The sequence below is a fragment of the Phodopus roborovskii genome, unplaced genomic scaffold (genome assembly GCF_943737965.1).
Source record: "Phodopus roborovskii unplaced genomic scaffold, PHOROB, whole genome shotgun sequence".
NCBI lineage: Eukaryota > Metazoa > Chordata > Mammalia > Rodentia > Cricetidae > Phodopus > Phodopus roborovskii.
Genome location: NW_026125562.1, coordinates 3025771 through 3043119, shown reverse-complemented (window position 1 = coordinate 3043119; position 17349 = coordinate 3025771). Strand labels below are relative to the sequence as shown.

The following is a 17349-nucleotide window of genomic DNA, read 5'->3' as shown; positions in this document are numbered from 1 at the left end:
CTTTGTGAGTTCAAGTCCAGCCTGGTCTACAGAGTGAGTTCTAAGAAAGCTAGGGCTACACAGAGAAACCATGTCTTGAGACAAAAAAAAAAAAAAAAAAAAAAAAAAAAAAAAAAGGCAGAGGGTGCTTACACTATGGTCAGTTTGGCTTGTGACCCAGGCATCTAGAGGCCACCCTGGGCTGCTCTGTTTTCAGAGTGAAAATTTAAGGTGATTCCAGGAAGGTAAGAGTGGGTAGTGCTGGGAGTAAAGAGGAAGGATGCTGGGAACCTGAACCACTGCAGGGTGGGAAAGATGCAGATGAGCAGATGAGCACAGGCATCTATGAAACACGCAAGGGACAGAGTGGCAGCGCTTCCCAAAGGAAGGAAGGAAGGGAATGAAATTTCAGGTCTGGGGAGTTAAGATGACAGAACTTCATAGTAAATGCTTGGCCAAGCCGAATGCCTTCCATTCTCCTTTATTTGAAAACTTTCTTTTCTGATACAAGTCTTACTCTGCAGCCTAAACTAGAATCTAGTATGTAGCTCAGGCTGGCTGAATTCCATAAAAATTCAATCCTGAGTGCTGAGATTACAGTCAGGCTTTAGAAAAATTTACTTACTGTGTATGTATGCATGCACACACATTTGCATACATGTACCATGGCATGCCAGTGAGGCCAACTCTTGAGGGTGAGCACTTCCCTGATTTGTGAGTATACCAAGGGATTAAACTCAGGGGGACACTTGATGCGCTAAGTGCCCTTTTCCACTGTGTGACCTCACCAGCCTGAGGTTCTTTTTAAGGTTTTTAATAAAAATGCCCATACTAGGCTGGGGAGGTAGTCAGTTAGAAAAGTGCATGCAGAAGGACATGAGTTCTAGGCCGCTGAGGTGGTCCAGTGGGTGATGGGCATCACCAAGCCCGGTGACCTGAGCTTCAGCCCAGAATCCACACCGTGGAAGCAGAGAACCAAGTCACACATATGGTGTTCTGACTTCCAAAGGCACACTGTGGCATACACACCCCTGGCCCTGACACACTGATATACAGACAGGCAGACACAGACACACACACCAGACAGATAACTTTTTTTTTTAAACAAAAGAGTTAGAATCTAGAACCTACATTTAAACACCCAGGTGTGGCGTCATACACTTGTAATACCGGTGCTAGGAGGCAGAAATACAGGGCTCTCTGGGCCTGCTGATCAGCCAACCCCTTCTGGCAAGTTCCAGGCCAAAGAAGACCCTATCTTAAAAAAGAGTAGATGACGCCTGAGGAATGACACTGAAGTTGTACTCTGGTCTCCACATTCATGCAGCACACATGTATAAGTGTATGCACATGTGTGTACATGCACGTGTGTGCGCGCGCACACACACACACACGTGCAAGAGGGAGACAGAGAGAGCGAGAGAGAGATTGATCCTAATTTTATCTAGCCTTTCTTGGCACCATGCCCTAACACGAATCATCTATTAAGGACATGTTAAGAAATGGAGGGTTTAGGAGCAGACATCTTCATATGGAAGAGTGTGTGCTGAGACTATTAACTCAGAAGCAAAAGCACACACAAGGCCATGGATTCAATCCCAGCAGGAGAGAAAGAGACAGACACTGATTCCAATTCTGCTCATCACTATGACACTTCCGGTGTCTTTTTCATCAACACATTTTGAGAAAGAATCTACTGTCACATAATCACCTGAGTAATTAATTGTTTTATGGTTGGACCAGAACTTCTAGAATAAATGTCTAATAATAGAAATACTCTTGCTTTGTTCCTATTCTATGAGATGTGTCATTAGTGTTGTATTACTAAACATTAGGCTGGCTGTTGATCTGACACGTTTAGAACGTGGCTACTTATTCCAACTTCATTTAACCTGTCTGTTTTGAAAGGTCAATTAGAAAGACCACCATTAAGAAGCTGTCACAACAGCTCATCCAATTATAACCCACAACCATCTTAAAATAGATTCCATTTTATATTTACAATGCACAAGTTATAAAATATAAGCAGCTATTCACAAGTTCTCCCAGAGAATATTATAAATTAAGTACATGTTGTCTACCACTGTTCCACAAAAGTATAGAAAAATTTACCGCCACCATGAAACTGCTTGCAGAACAGACTAAATTTAGTTGGTACACTTTGAGAATTTTGAAACTGAAATGGACAAGAACTAAATACAGGTCTAAGTGGACGAAGGGACACACACGAAGAGCAGCAGTCTTACCTGTAGCGAACATGAAAAGAATGGTCTTCCCTCATGCTTATCAAATTTCCCTCCATCGAGTCATATTATAAGCTGAGAAAAATGCGAAATTACTGTCTCCTGGGCCAGTCCAGGCCTTTACAGCGCAGAGGAGTTTGCAGAACACTGTCCGGTTAGTACAGTATTGAGTCGGTTAATACATTCTAAGCTCCTGCTTCTTCTTTGTTAATAATGAAAGGAGGTCAATGTCAGGCAGCTTAAAGGTGCAAATGTGTCCCAAATCCTTGCATCTCTGGCCCCTTCAGCAACACTTCAGCAAGATTTCTGTAAAAGGAATAGAAGATGCTTTGCTGGAAGTCCTGTTTTCAAAGATTACCCTACAGTCGCTTGAGGTGTACAAGATCACACAGCTAATGCCATCAACTGCAGGTCAGGCCAGTCACTATGGACACAGAGGGACAGCTAGACTGCCACTGCACAGATCAGAAGAAAGGATGTGACTCTAAGAGGTGTGCTGGAGAACTGCACTTCAAATTTAACTCTGGTTTGAAGTATAATCATCTTATGGAATTATTGCTAGCACTCATGAGCAAAAGCAACGTATGAAACTAATACTTTAAAATCATGAGACTTGAGCTCTTAAACAAATCTATTAACAAATCAAGTGCGATCCAACAACTGTCTAAATAAGTTAACTAAACTATAAAACTGTCTTTTCAAAGATGATACCACACTGGTAGTTAAGTCATGTTTGCATTCATTTGCTATGAGCATATTTAAGTTCTTTAAAATAGTTACATTAATATTGAATAGGCACAAAAAAGAACTTAGAAAATGCAGATATTTGAGAAGGAATGAGAACACAGTATTTAATTAATACAACCCAATATAAGACAATGTGCACTGCCCCCACATGCCCTGAGGCCCTCCTGGATGCCCCAACTTCTCAGTTGCCTTCACTTCCTCTGTCAGATGCGCTCTGAATGGACTCATCATTCTCTCACTTATCTTAACAACTTTACCTCAAGTGTGTACACAGCCCTAAGAACGCATCATTTCACTTTCTACGGTTTTGTTCAGCATTATGCCTCTGAGGTGTACTTAAATCACTGTTGCCCATAGCTATAATTTGCACACTTTTATCTCCATATCACACTCCATTATATAGCAAGTGTATTTTTCAATCTGCTGTTGATGGCCATTTGGACTGTAAACATTTTTTATTCCTATTTTTGCTATTATTCAATGGCCCGCCACAAAGACTGGTATTGCTAATCTGATGTACTAGTTAGGCAGCAGAGTAGACGTAGTCAGAAAAATAAACAGATGAAGAGAAGTGAAAGACTTAAAGGCACCAATCAGCGAACAGGAGCAGTGCAAGTCCCAACAGAGAGATGGTCCGCGTCCAGACACAGCACAGGAATGAACACATCAGATGAAACCATAACATTTATGGCAAAAATCAGGAAGCAAATAAGCAAAGATATAACTGTAGGGTCCTGAATTTCAGCGTTGAAAACAAACATTTTACTAGTCTGCAAAGTGAACAGCTGCCTCCTGCCTTGAGTCTCCTATCTGAAGCAGTCTCCATTTCTACTCACTTGTCTTCATGCCCAATAAAGCCCAATTCTTCTTCCATATAACATCCTGTAAGTCCACCATACAGCAAGCTGGACTGTAGATAATGAACAAGCCTTGCTCTGTTGTGGATGCTGGTTGAGCAGCAGAGCGGTAAGATGGGGGGTGGCCAGCCTTGGGAGACTGGAAATGCTTCCTAGAGGAAATGAGCCTTTCACATAAACACCAGCTTGGCTTGTAAGGAACACAATAATGCTCTTCCTAGTCCTTCTCTCGCCCAATAAAGGAAGCAATAACTTAAGGATAAAAAGGTAAGTTACAGCTATTAACCCAACAACCCTCTTCCTCCTGCCCTGCCCCCTCAATTCCATTGTGTATCTTTCTCCCTTTTAAAAACATGACTGAAGGGAGTTAGTGTGGATGCTCAGAACAATAGCTCTAAAGTGCATCTAGATTACACAACCAGCTAGACAGTTGCCCATTATTCACTGTGAGTTTAGCCTGCCATTTATAAAATGAAGTGCAATAAAAGGTATTAGGATTTATCGAACTTAAAATTAAGTTGTATTTAAATACCTTGTCATCTATGAGATAATGGAATTCCAACTTCTAATAAAATGTTAGCTTCATACTTGTAAAAATATGATGTTTACATGATTAAAGTATACAGATGAAATTGTAAAATAACCTTACCTGATGAAAACTGCACATAAAAACCACATCAGCTGATTCAATGACTGGTGAACTGACTTGTGGGTTTTGTTTTGTTTTAATCTAGGATCATATAGCCCAAGTTAGCCTTAATTCCCTACCCAGCCAGGAAACTCCTGATCCTCCTACCTCAAACTCCAAAGTCCTGAGAGTAAAAGCATAACCCACTACAAATAACTCCTAAGTAAATTGCTAATATGATTTTAGTATTCTCAAATTTATTCCCCCAAAATTTTCTCATCATTACACTCTCTGTAACAATTGGGTAGCATATTATTCTCCCTTCTCTTTCAACACAGGTCCTCAATACGCTACACAAGTGCTCTTACATCTGACCTCTTAAAACTACTCACTGAGCAAACAAGCTATTCTTGACTCATGATTTACTGCTCAACCAACTTTGTAACAATGTGTTCACTATGCTTCATGCTGCATAGTTAACAAATTCAGTTCATATTTAGCACCACATCTGTGTATGTGCATATTTATATACTGTAATACTAGTATGATGTATGTATTATATGCACACATATATAGCAACACTAGTTACATTCCCAACAATTATTAAACTTTGTTAGAATAAGAGATTTTAACGACAGACACTGCAAATGGAAATGTGAGGTCTGAAAGAACATTGAGAAGTGAGCAACTTTCAATCTGGACTTTTAGTAAGATTACTAATAATTTGCAAGATGCAATTATCCCCCGAAGCATCTCCCAACAATGCTCCAAAAACCAAGGGTGGCAGCAGCAGCAGTAGCAGCAGCACTCGTGTCTGACCATAAAGAAATAAAGAGAACGTATTATTTCCCCCATAACCCAGAAACTGGCAGAAGCATGCAGAAAGAAGTGACATATAACTTTGACTGCTTCACAGGTAACTCTAATCAAAGTCACACAGGAAAACCCCCCAAAGCACTCACACATTGAGTGTCACAGCACTCACATGCACAGCGTCACTGCACTCACATGCACAGCGTCACAGCACTCACATGCACAGCGTCACTGCACTCACATGCACAGCGTCACAGCACTCACATGCACAGCGTCACTGCACTCACATGCACAGCGTCACAGCACTCACATGCACAGCGTCACTGCACTCACATACATGCAGAGTCACTGCACTCACATGCACAGCGTCACTGCACTCACATGCACAGCGTCACTGCACTCACATGCACAGCGTCACTGCACTCACATGCTCAGCGTCACAGCACTCACATGCACAGCGTCACAGCACTCACATACATGCACAGCCTCACAGCACTCACACACATGCACAGTGTCACAGCACTCACACACATGCACAGTGTCACAGCACTCACATACATGCACAGCGTCACAGCACTCACATAAACACAGAGTCACTGCACTCACACACATGCACAGTGAGTGTCTAGTGGACTTCAGGTATTGTCCATGGTATGCAGCAAATGCAGACTAGAAATCCCACCCCAGGTTTACTCCACTGACAGAAAAGTTCACAGACTACACAATGCGAGCGGGGAGCCAACAGAACATAGCCACATTTTCCACGTCTATGAACTGCCTAAACTATTTGCCCCTGTCTCCAATTGTAATGACAGTGACTTTTAAGCTGCTTCCTTCATTCACATAAGTGCAGCTGGAGAGGGGGCCCAGTGTTTACCAGCACTGGCTGCTCTTGCAGAGGACCTAGGTTCCATTCCCAGGACCCTCAAGGCTTGCAACCACCCACAACTCCAGTTCCAAGGTGTCCGATGCCTTCTCCTTCTGCAGGCACCACACATGCCTGTGGTGAATATACATGTATGCAGGCAAAACACTCATGCACATAAATCTAAATAAATAAAAACTAAAAACAGATGTATGTGTATTGGCAACCCATATCACATAACTTACTTTTCTTACCTCTATCTCAGGTCATCTAAACTCTTTAAATCTCGTATCCTATTAATTTCCTCTAAGGTACAACATTTAAATTCCTTAAATCCACTCAGTTATATTTTACGTCAAATACAGCAGTCTTTTGTCAATGTGAGCAGGAATAAGTAGAAGGATCCATCAAGAACAAACTCACAACAAGGCCCTGTGGTATAGAACTCAGAGTACAGGCTCTGGCAACACATGCACATCGTGTGTAATGATGGAGGAGACACAGCAGGGTGACAAACAGCCACTTTTAGAATAAACTCTTTCCTAGGTAAACTGGTCATTCTGAGTCTAATTATGTGTCTGTAAGTAGACACAAGTCTAACTCCACTCCACCTTGGTGCTGAGGACTGAATCTACAGCCTCAGGCAGGCTAAGTAAGTGCTCTACCCCTTGAGCTACCTCCTTTGCTCCCCAAATGTATTCGTTCTATTCAAACTCTATTCCAAAGATAAGCGGAAATCAGTTGGCAAGTATAAATAATGATACATGCAAAATTAAGAGAACAATGAGTGTAGGAAGTTGATTTGTACCACATACACACACACACACCATGGCTTGAAAAATGGCTCAGCACTTATGAGTCTACATTGTTCCTGCAGATGATCCAAGTATGCTCCCCACCATGCACACACATCAAGGGGCTTGCAACCACTTGTAACTCTGCTTCTAGGACAGTGGCTCTCAACCTTCCTTATGCTGCAACCCTTCAGTTCCTCACATTGTGGGGACCCCCACCTGTAATAAAACTATTTTTGTTGCTACTTCATAACTAATTTAGCTCCTGTTATAAATCGTAATGTAAATATCTGTGTTTTCTGATGGCCTTCTGTTATCCACGTGAAAAGGTCATTCAACTCCCAAAGGGGCTGCAACCCACAGGTTGAGAACCACTGCTCCAGGAGATCTGATGTCTCTGGCCTTTAAGGGTATCTGTAGTCACAGGCACTCATGCACTTGTGCGCGCACACACACACACACACACACACACACACACACACACACGCACAAACACACACACACAGAGGACAATCAAAAACAAAGTAAATGTTAAACTCTCTGGATTAAAACATCCTAACACAAAAGAATGGGATGTTGATATAGGGCAACACAAGAAGCATGCTCACCACAAAAGGAAAAGGCACAGCACCAAGGCTCCAAAGGTAGCATAGGTTTGAGTCTATTGTGGTCAGGGCTCAAGAGAACAACAGGCAAAACTTATCCAGGCACTAAAACAGCGCTAAGTGAGAAACCAGGGCCTGAAGTGAGACAGTCGAACCCAAGAACTGTGCACTTGATGTCATCAGAGCACCCAGAGGAAAATAAAAACAGGGCCCACTGAAGCAATCGAGGGGCAAAGGCCATCTCAATAGCCCTGAATTTTCATACATCTTTAAAGCTAACTGTCAAAGAACTCTCAATCTTTTTTCTTTTTGAAATCTAAATGTTAATAAAGTTAATATTAAAATCAAAAACAAATTCCACCAGCAGTAAACAACAACAACAAAAACCAAGGCAATACATAGACGTTCTGATCCTTCATCCAACATACTCAGTAAGCCAGTAATGTAATCAAACATGCATGACACTCAAGATATTTATCTGTAGTTGGTTGTTTTTACTCTTTGGTCTTTGGGGGCCCGCCACCCAGCTCCCAAATAAATACACTGAGGCTTGTTCTTACTTATGAATGCCTAGCCTTAGCTTGGCTTGTTTCTAGCTAGCTGTTTTGTTTCTTTTCTTAAAGATTTATTTATTACGTATACAGTTTTCTGCCTGCACGTATGCCTGCAGGCCAGAGAGATCACCAGATCTCATTATAGGTGGCTGTGAGCCACCATGTAGTTGCTGGGAATTGAACTCAGGACCTTTGGAAGAATAACCAGTGCTCTTAACCTCTGAGCCATCCATCTCTCCAGCCCTAACCAGCTTTTCTTAACTTAAATATCCCGGCTACCTTGTCTCTGGGCTTTTACCTTTCTCTATTTCTGTACATCTTTTCTTTCCTTCTTACTCCATGTTTGGCTGTCCCCTTTCTTTCTCACTCTCCCTCTTCTCTTCCCAGATCTCTCTTCCTCTTTTTGCTCTCTGCCTCTCTGCCCCACCTGCCCCTCTCCTGCCTTGCTATTGGACAATTGGCTCTTTATTAGACCAATCAGGTGTTTTAGACAGGCAAAGTAACACAGTTTCACAGAGTCAAGCAAATGCAACATAAAATAATGCAACGCATCTTTGCAACATTAAAAAAGTTCCACAGCATAAATGTAATATAGCTTTCAAAAATATTCTACAACATATATCCATCAATAAGTGTTACATGTAGTTTTACTATTAACATATTTATATACATATATGTATATGTATATGTGTGTTTATATGTGTGTATAAAGCATATATTAGTTGACATAACCCAAACTAACAAAATAAACATGGCCATGCCCTTGAGTGGGTTACCCTATTCTCAACTGCTCTGGAGACAAGAATTACAAAAATCTACCAAGCCTATGCTGCAAAACTGGACTCAGAGTTTATACTGTGAAAACTGTTGCTGACAAAGTTCTCTTTAAGTAATACATACCCCTAAAATATGTACTCCAATTAAGGCTAAATCTTAGTTTATTATCATCATTAATTTTGCAAGAGTTAAGAACAAATTAATTTAGAAACCCAAATGCAATAAATAGGATCACGGCCAGCAAACATAAATTATAACAATTTGATGCCCTCTTCTAACTCCCTCAGGCTCCTACACGAATGTGGTACACAAACATACTCATACACACAAGAGTGCATGAGATAAACCTTTTTTAAAAACCTACAAAACGTGAGAGCTGAGAGGCACAGCAGTTGCTTAGAGCATCATATACAGCTCTAGGTTTGATCCCCAGAAGAACACAATAAACAAGAACTTTAAGTTGTTTGTGATTATCAACCAGCCAGCAAAACAAATAGGATAATATTTAAACAACAGTTAAGGCAAGCGTTAGAGATTCCAAATGAACCTGAAATGATTCCAAATGAACACAACCAGACAGAAGGCTATCTGAAATTAATTCATTTAAACTTATCCAAAAGGCCTAAAAGAGATCTGGAATCAATTCAAATGCATCTAAAATTAATTCATATGGGTCATGAAGAAGAATTACAAGAAAGTAAAATCACAATGCCAAACTATTTTCAATGATTTATTTTAACATTATTATTATTTATGCATGTGTATGAGTGTAAACAGGTATCCTCAGAGGCCAGAAGAGGGCATTTAGATGCCCTGGCACCGGATACAGGTGGTTGTGAACCAGCCAACGTGGGTGCTGGGAAATGAACCCCTGTCCTCTGGTAGAAGAGCAAACACTCTTAACTGCTGAGCCACCTCTCTTGCCTCCTCAAACAATTTTTATTCTTGGATAGCTCAAGGGTCCTAGAGCACTCCCCTTTGATACTAAGGGATAATTGAATAACCTTCCTTTCTTGGTTGGACAGACATTTATATTTTTTCCATTATATAAAGTTAAAAGGAATCCAGCTACCTGGATTGCCAAAACCTATTAGTAAAACCCATACATGAAACTTCAAAGTAAAGGAACACTAAAACATCTGGAATCTAATGCAGAGATTTGAGTATGTCAAGTCTTCACTCTAGCATTTTTAAGAGTGGGAAAGAGGCATGTGTAGGAGTCCCACCCAATGCTGCATGTGTAGGTCTCCTCTCTACATATTACTGTGGCTATAATTACCGCATGGTACCTTTTTAGTATCTTAAGGTTTAGCAGCACATAAATCAGAAAGTTGTTAAAGATTGGATTGGGGTGATAAGCTACACTTTTTTGCATTATACGTGGAATCAACCTGGCTTGTTGGGCAAACCCCCACAACCCTCCTTGGCTCTACACCACAGTGTGGGAATACAGGCACTCAGCACCATAACCCTGTTTTGTTTTGTTGGGGGGGGGGGTTGAGACAGGATTTTTTTTGTCACCCAGGCTAGCCTTGAACGAGCTATATAGTCAGGGAAGACCATGAACCCTGATCTTTCCTGCTACTCCACCATAATTTGTTTCCAACAAGAGTACTTGTAATAGTTTAGCGACATAAGGTGACCAAGTCACTCCATACAAAGAGCTCACATGGGAGGTTTATTGGGGGGGAGGTGCAGAGGTGGCCTCTGAGGGAGGGGAGTGGAAGGGAAGAGAGGAAAGGGGAAGACAGAGGAGAGAGGGAGAAGAGGAGAGAGGGAGGGGAGGAGAGAGAGAGAGAGAGAGAAAGGGGGGGAGCTCTCCTTAGCAACTGTGGTAGGTACAATGTTGGCTGCTGCTGCTGTGTCCTGCTAGGTCCCTAAAAGCAGACCAGTGTAAATGCCTAAATACTAATACTCCGACATTTAAAATTCCAAGTGTGTTAGGGCTAGGGGTTAGCATTCATGATAAACTGTATTTGATTCCTAGCACTGACTGTGGGGGCCAAAGACTATTAAACATGCTCAAACAAAAGAAAAAGGCTTTACACTAAATATGTTCATGATAGCAAACCTAATACTCCCCCATTGGTTGGTTTTATTTCTTATCATATTGAACTTCAGAATTAACTCCATCAGTAAAATTAACAAGCTTTCAAGCAATTGGGGTTTTTGTTTGTTTGGTTGGTTTTTTCAGACTGGGTCTTTCTATATATATATATATAGATCTGGCTGTCCTGGAACTCGATATATAGATGAAGCTGGCCTTGAACTCATGGAGATCTTCCTATCTCTGACTCGTAAGTTCTAGGAATAAAGGACTGTGCACTATATCCAGCATTTTCAAGGAGTCATAATGGCTTGAGCAAAAAAACGATATCCAGCCAATTATCATTAATATGAAATGGCCATATTAACGTTAAAAGGATGGAAACAGAGGCCTTTATTAAAGGGAAAGGAGTGGGAGTGGGCTTGTGAGCTGGAAAAGGCTTGCACTCAAAAGCACCTTGCTGCGATGGGCCCTGGACCTTAATAGGTTATTTACAGAGCACCTTCAGAAAGTTCTCTCACTTTCTAAAGACATCCTAGACTTTAATTAACACAATAATATATTCAGTACTTTCTAAAGGACTATTCATGTCAAGACAATACAACAAAACAAACAAACCTCCCCCACCCAAAAAAAAAAAACCAAGAGACCACAGGAAAAGTCTGCAATACAAAAATACTAAAAGTATAAACTAAGCCCAATTCTAAAGAGAAAAAGATCCATATATATTTATGTCACTCCCTTTTCCAATCTGTAGTGTTTTTGTTAGTAAATAAAGATGTGTTTAAATTTTACCTTTTCAGAGACCACACAAATATAACTAAGAGCTCAAAGAAATAAATGTAAAACAGTTTCATGACTATTACTGTTACAGAAAAGTGGAACTATTAGTCAACAATGGAAAGCATGCAACTCAGAGAAAAACTAGTTAGCAAGCCACTTGGAAACATGACCAGTTGTTGTTTATTACCACAGTAATTCATCTGTGACTTTCCTTTTTAGTTTCAATTATCTACAGTCAGTGGTAGCCCAAAACTATTAAGTGCTAAATTCCAGACAGAAAATAATTATGAACTACTTATGAACGATTCTGAGTAGCAAGATAAAATTTCCTAGTTCTACCAAGAGAGTGAATCATCACTGTGTCCTGTGTATCCAAGCTGTATATAGGCTACCTGCCCTGTAGTCATTTACCAGTAACTATGTTGATCAGTAAATGTCACAGTATAGCAGTCCTCATTCAAGTAATCTTTATTTGACTTATTAATGGTGTCAAAGCACAACAGTAGAAATGTTGACAATTTCATTACAGTATAGTGCTACAACTGCTCTTTTATTATTAGCTATTGTTACTTTGTCTAATTCATAAATTAATTATCGCATGTATTACCCGTATGTTTATACAGGAAAAGACTGGTTAGGTGCTACTCAAGGTTTCAAGACAGGGGTCTTAAAAGTACCCCTGGTGAATAAGATAGGCTACTGTACCAATGTTTCACCAACTTTAATCAGTCAGTACATATACATGACAATTTAAAAAATGAACAGGGAGACTGTAAAGGACTGGTTCCTTCTTGGTAAACAGCACTTTACCAGTGCTTTTGCAAAGACATCAACTTCTAACATATTCTAAAGCAAAAATGAATCCTAAATGCAAAACATTACATCTAACAAAAGGGCCTTAGAAAGTTTAAGTTTAAAATTTTCATAGGAAACTACATATGAAACATGACCTTTTATATATAAAGCAAGTTATTAATAATCTATGGAAGGAAACATTTCTATTCTGTTTAATTTTATGAGGTTATATAAGAAGAATTCTAATTTAAAAGGGAAGAAAAAAAACCCTCTGTGGAAGCAAGGAAATTTGTACTGCAGGCACTGAAGGATGGTAGAACTTATTAGGCAAACAGAAGCAAGGCATTCTATTTAAGGGAACCTACTCAAGCAAAAGCAAAGAGGTGGGCTGTTCAGCCTGCTCTGGGGCGAGCACACTGTCAGGAGTGAGATTCTCAGAAGGAAGGACAGGACCAAATCGTGAGACTTCAATCTGGCTGAGGCACTGTATTTCTGCAATGGGGACCCTCGTAGGGTTTTTGTTTTTCAACAATGACATAGCAAAATTAGAGGTTAGGGAGAGAAACTGGCAGCATCATATGGGGCAGGATGAGGAGAAAGAGGAGGAAAATAACTGAAAAAACTCAGAAGCCTTTCTGGTCATCTCAGAACAGCAAGTACATTATTCTGTGCATAGCAGATGTCCCACCAAATTCCTTGGAATTCTTGCCTGAGAAGATGACAAAAACTATGTATGAGAAAGCAAAGAATTCACTAATGCTGGGGTACAGCTCAGAACAAGTAGCAGCATGTGAGGGCAAGAACTGGGGTTCAACCCCTAGCACTCCAAAAGGCAAAACACAACTCTGACAATAATGCAAAAATAAGGTTTTAATACATTTCTGTTTTACAGTGAAGACTAAATTCACATTCACGGAAAAAAATTCAAAAATTTTTACTCATGTTTTTAGAAAGGTTAAAAGCGACGGGAAGTGTTACTTGATGTAGAAGGCAATAAAAGCAAGCCCATAGTTAGAAAGGCAGAAATATTCCTTCACACTTCACAGCAAAACACTGAACCTATAGGTGGTTTTAATTAGAATGTGCCACGAATGAATGGGGTAAACATGTGGAGATTTAAATGTACTACATACAGCTGCTTTGAGACTGGGCAATATGATTTCAATCCCACCAGTAACTTATTAATTACACAATCTTAAAATAAATGCCCACAGTTGGTGGGGCTATTTTTTAGGTAAATCTTGGAATATTTTATGGATAAGAAAAAGGTGAAAGTTGGGGATGTGGTTCTGTTTTTGCTTAGCATACACCTGCTCTGGATTTGACTGCGCGCGCACGTGTGTGTGTGTGTGTGTGTGTGTGTGTGTGTGTGTGTGTGTGTGTGGTTGTAATCACAGCACTGGGAAAGGTAAAAGCAGGAAGCAGGAAGATCAAAGAGTTCAAGACCAAACTGAGCTATCTGTGACCCTGTCTCAAAACAATGAAAGAACAAAAGAGAAAAAAAAAAAAAGTCATTTTACTCCAGGTGTAATTTGTGCACAGCTGCTGTACCCCTAGCTACTTTGGAGGCTGAGGCAGGAGGATTCCAAATTGCAAGCCAACCCTGGAAACCTAGCAACACTATCTTAAATAAATAAGCCGGGATGTATCTCAGTGATAGAACTCTTGTCTAGTGTTCACATGGCTCAGGGTTCAAACTCAAGCACTGAGGCGGTGGAGTGTGAGAGCCACGTTTAAAATGGCTATATTCCAGTACCTTTTATAATTAGCCTAGTATAAAATCTCAGATTGACATTAAAACATATTTGTAATATTCTATGTCTTAGTGAAAATTCAGTTAAACTACTTGTCTGTGGGACATGCTTCCACAATATCCCACATTTTTTGAGTTCATAACCAGTCCAATCCTTGAATTATAAATTCGAAATAGCTTGCAAGAGGTAACCTATGAATGCCTGGAAAGAAAAGCCAGGCATCCCTAAGTCCCCACCCTCCTCAGGTCAAACGACAGTGATCTTCGCTTTTGTACTTCAGATAATGAGCTGGAGCACCGGCTCATAGAAACCCCACGCAAACATGCTCTTTCTGTATTCGAAGCAATCAAGGTGGTTACACTAACATGCCGGAAAGTTTTCTGTGTAACCTTCCAAAGAAGGAGGCTGAAAATTAGTGTCCATTTGGCGACAGGCACTTCCAACACAAACCACACAGCACTCTAGTCAATACGAGCCACGAAAGGCAAGAACCTAACCTCTTCTAATTCCACAGTACGGTTAAATTATGCATTGAGGCAAATACAATTTCCATCCTTACTCCTTTCAACATAATTCAAATGATACTAGTTAACATCACCTAATTGTTTACCATTAAAATACAAGGAAATTGAGTTTCCCACTTTTCATTTGAAGATAAGTTTACAGGTTTCGGGGAAAGGTCTCAACATTTTACGCCTGCTTTTAAAACTGCTTGCAACGATCAATCCATTTCACCTGCCAACAGAAAACCGACAGGTCTGAGTTCCAAAAGTTCGCGAGTTTAAATGTGATTTGAAAAAAATGGTTTGGAGACCAGGAGCGGGCGACGAGCCTCGGATTCGATTCCACCGGGATAAGGCTTTGTACCTACTGTCTGTTACTACGCTCGGAAAACGCGTGAAGTCGCTGCATCCCAGCAAATGTTTGCAAGATCTGCAGAACCAGCTCCCCAGCCTCCCCTCATTTAGGGGAAAACAGCCCAGCGCTGGTGCGGGTGCGAAACCCCCAGCGGAGCCCAGAGGTCCTAGCGTCACCCGAGCTGGTGGAGCTCAGATGGCCCGAGACCCCCCCCACCCGCCACATGCCCCTCTCGGTCGCCCCCTCAGGCTCCGCTCACCTCCCTTCGGCCAGCGGCTCCTGGGAACGCGATGGCGCTGCAGGGGTGAGTGCCTCCGGCCGCAGACTGGGGACCACGGCGCTCCCCCCGGGCGGGCTACTGCCGCGACGCGGCCGAGCCAAGCAGGGGCACCGCGGGAGGCCGGCGCGCGCCCCCAGCGCCCGCCCCCGGCAGGTCACGTGGGCCAGAGCTTCGGACTCCCACCCTGGCCTCTCGGCGTCCCACCGCCAGCCAGGATCCCTCAGCGCCCGTGCTCCTCTGCGCCTGCGTCCAGCTCCAGGCTCTCCCCATTCAAACCGACAACGCCCCGCGTCTTTTGGACCGGCCAATGGCGAGGGCGAGGGCGGGGCTAGGCGGCTTGAGGGCGGGGCTAAGCGAGCCCGCGGCCCCGCCTCCTGAAGACCTGCGAGCTTGCCTCCGAGGCAGTGGGATTTGGTCCTCCTTTGCTTCCTACCGATCCTCCGCCGCCAACTAGCAGCTTATTGTTCTCGAATTTCTCCTTCAGACGGCGAAAAGTGGAACATTAAACATCAGAGTTCAGGCCGGGTCTAGTTCAGACTTTGAACGCTGAAGCCCCAATCCAGTGCCTCTTTCCCCGCAGGCTCAGTCCCGCCCTGCGAAAGTCTTCCAAGAGGCAGATGTGAGAAAGAAAGAGGCCTGTGTGAAAGGAACAGAGGGTCCCGTGTGAAAGTCTGAACAAGGAGCCTCAGTTCTTGAGGCTGTGTCACAATTCTGGCGTTTCCAGCTGTTGGAAAAGCAAACTTCTTTGGACGGCAGGAGCGCTGGTTCCCAGGAAAAGCAGTGTCGAGTTGAATCAGCTTCAGCAGCTACATTAAGCCCACCAAAAAAAAAAAAAAAAAAAAAAAAAGATTAATTTGTTTTTCATAAAATACTCAAATTAGAGTCTCTCTGGCATGAAGGTGATGGTGTTGGTGACATTATATAGCCATTTGTCATTTCTCCACTGGGATGAAATTTTAACATTTTACAGGGTTGGACACGTGTTAGAGAAATCTTGGTTTCAGGATCTCTCCGGTGATGGCCATGAGGATTGTTCCAAGGAACTTTTCTCCTTACGTGTGTGCCATGGAAAATTGTTTATAGAGGTAGTGTTGGCAGCAAAGAGATCTGGGTTTGAGTTTCAGCTTGGTGCCTTCCAACTGACTGACCTTAAGTTAGGCGTCCTCTGTAGCCTTAGCTTCCTCACTTATAAAACTTGGATAACAAGCTCTTCTCTAATAAGGTTTGTTATGATGCTTCAGGAGGTAAAGTTTATGAAATAGTTAACACTGCTGCTGACACATCGAAGCTGCTCTATAAATGGTGCCCTTGTTATTATCAGCCAGCACCCTTAACACCAGGTTTTTAGAAACTACTGAATTAGCTGGTTGTACTATTTCAGAGGTAGGTATTATAATTCTTCCATACTCATAAATTCTGTGTGGGTATTGATCTAGTAAACCACAATGGAACTATTTCAAATTCAGCATAGCCAAAGTGAACCATTTCTCTCCTGCATCTCTCCTCATAGATTTGACTTCCTATCTCTGCTATCAGTTATGTGCATGTTCCTAATCACTCAGGTTGAATGGTCTTGCAAGCCATCTTTCCAAAAGCAGACTTACACTAGAGTGTGCATTCTTCTACTTGAAAACATTTAATGGTCAAAAATTTAAAAAGTAACAAGAGCTAAGTATTATATCACATACCTTTAATCCCAGCTCTTGGGAGGCACATGCAGGTGTGTCTGAGGCCATTCTGGTCTACATAGTGAGTTCCAGACCAGCCAGGGCTACAAAGTGAAATATTATCTTAAAATATATATATATATATATATTTACATATGTATACATTTTATTAAGTATACTTAAGAGCATACACACACATATCCCACACAGATTTTGAAACTGAAACATGACATAGATCATAAAATAATGTTTAATATATTTAAACAAAAGCATGAAGCTGTAACAAATGAAGGACTACCAAAA

General features: G+C 41.6%; 1 protein-coding gene across 2 annotated transcripts in view; it reads right to left on the bottom strand.

Annotated features, from left to right (window-relative positions):
• Gpsm2 (G protein signaling modulator 2) overlaps positions 1–15634 on the bottom strand; it is a 38766-nt gene extending 23132 nt beyond the window's left edge. The window contains exons 1-2 of one of the 2 annotated variants that reach the window (XM_051177703.1): positions 15359–15503; positions 2226–2528 (exon numbers count right to left, since the gene is read on the bottom strand). In XM_051177703.1, the coding sequence (XP_051033660.1) occupies positions 2226–2281 (56 nt within the window). In that variant the 5' untranslated portion in view covers positions 2282–2528; positions 15359–15503. Of the gene's footprint in view, positions 1–2225; positions 2529–15358 lie in introns of both variants that reach the window. The other variant, XM_051177704.1, reaches the window with a different exon arrangement.
• Between the last annotated feature and the right edge of the window lie 1715 nt (positions 15635–17349).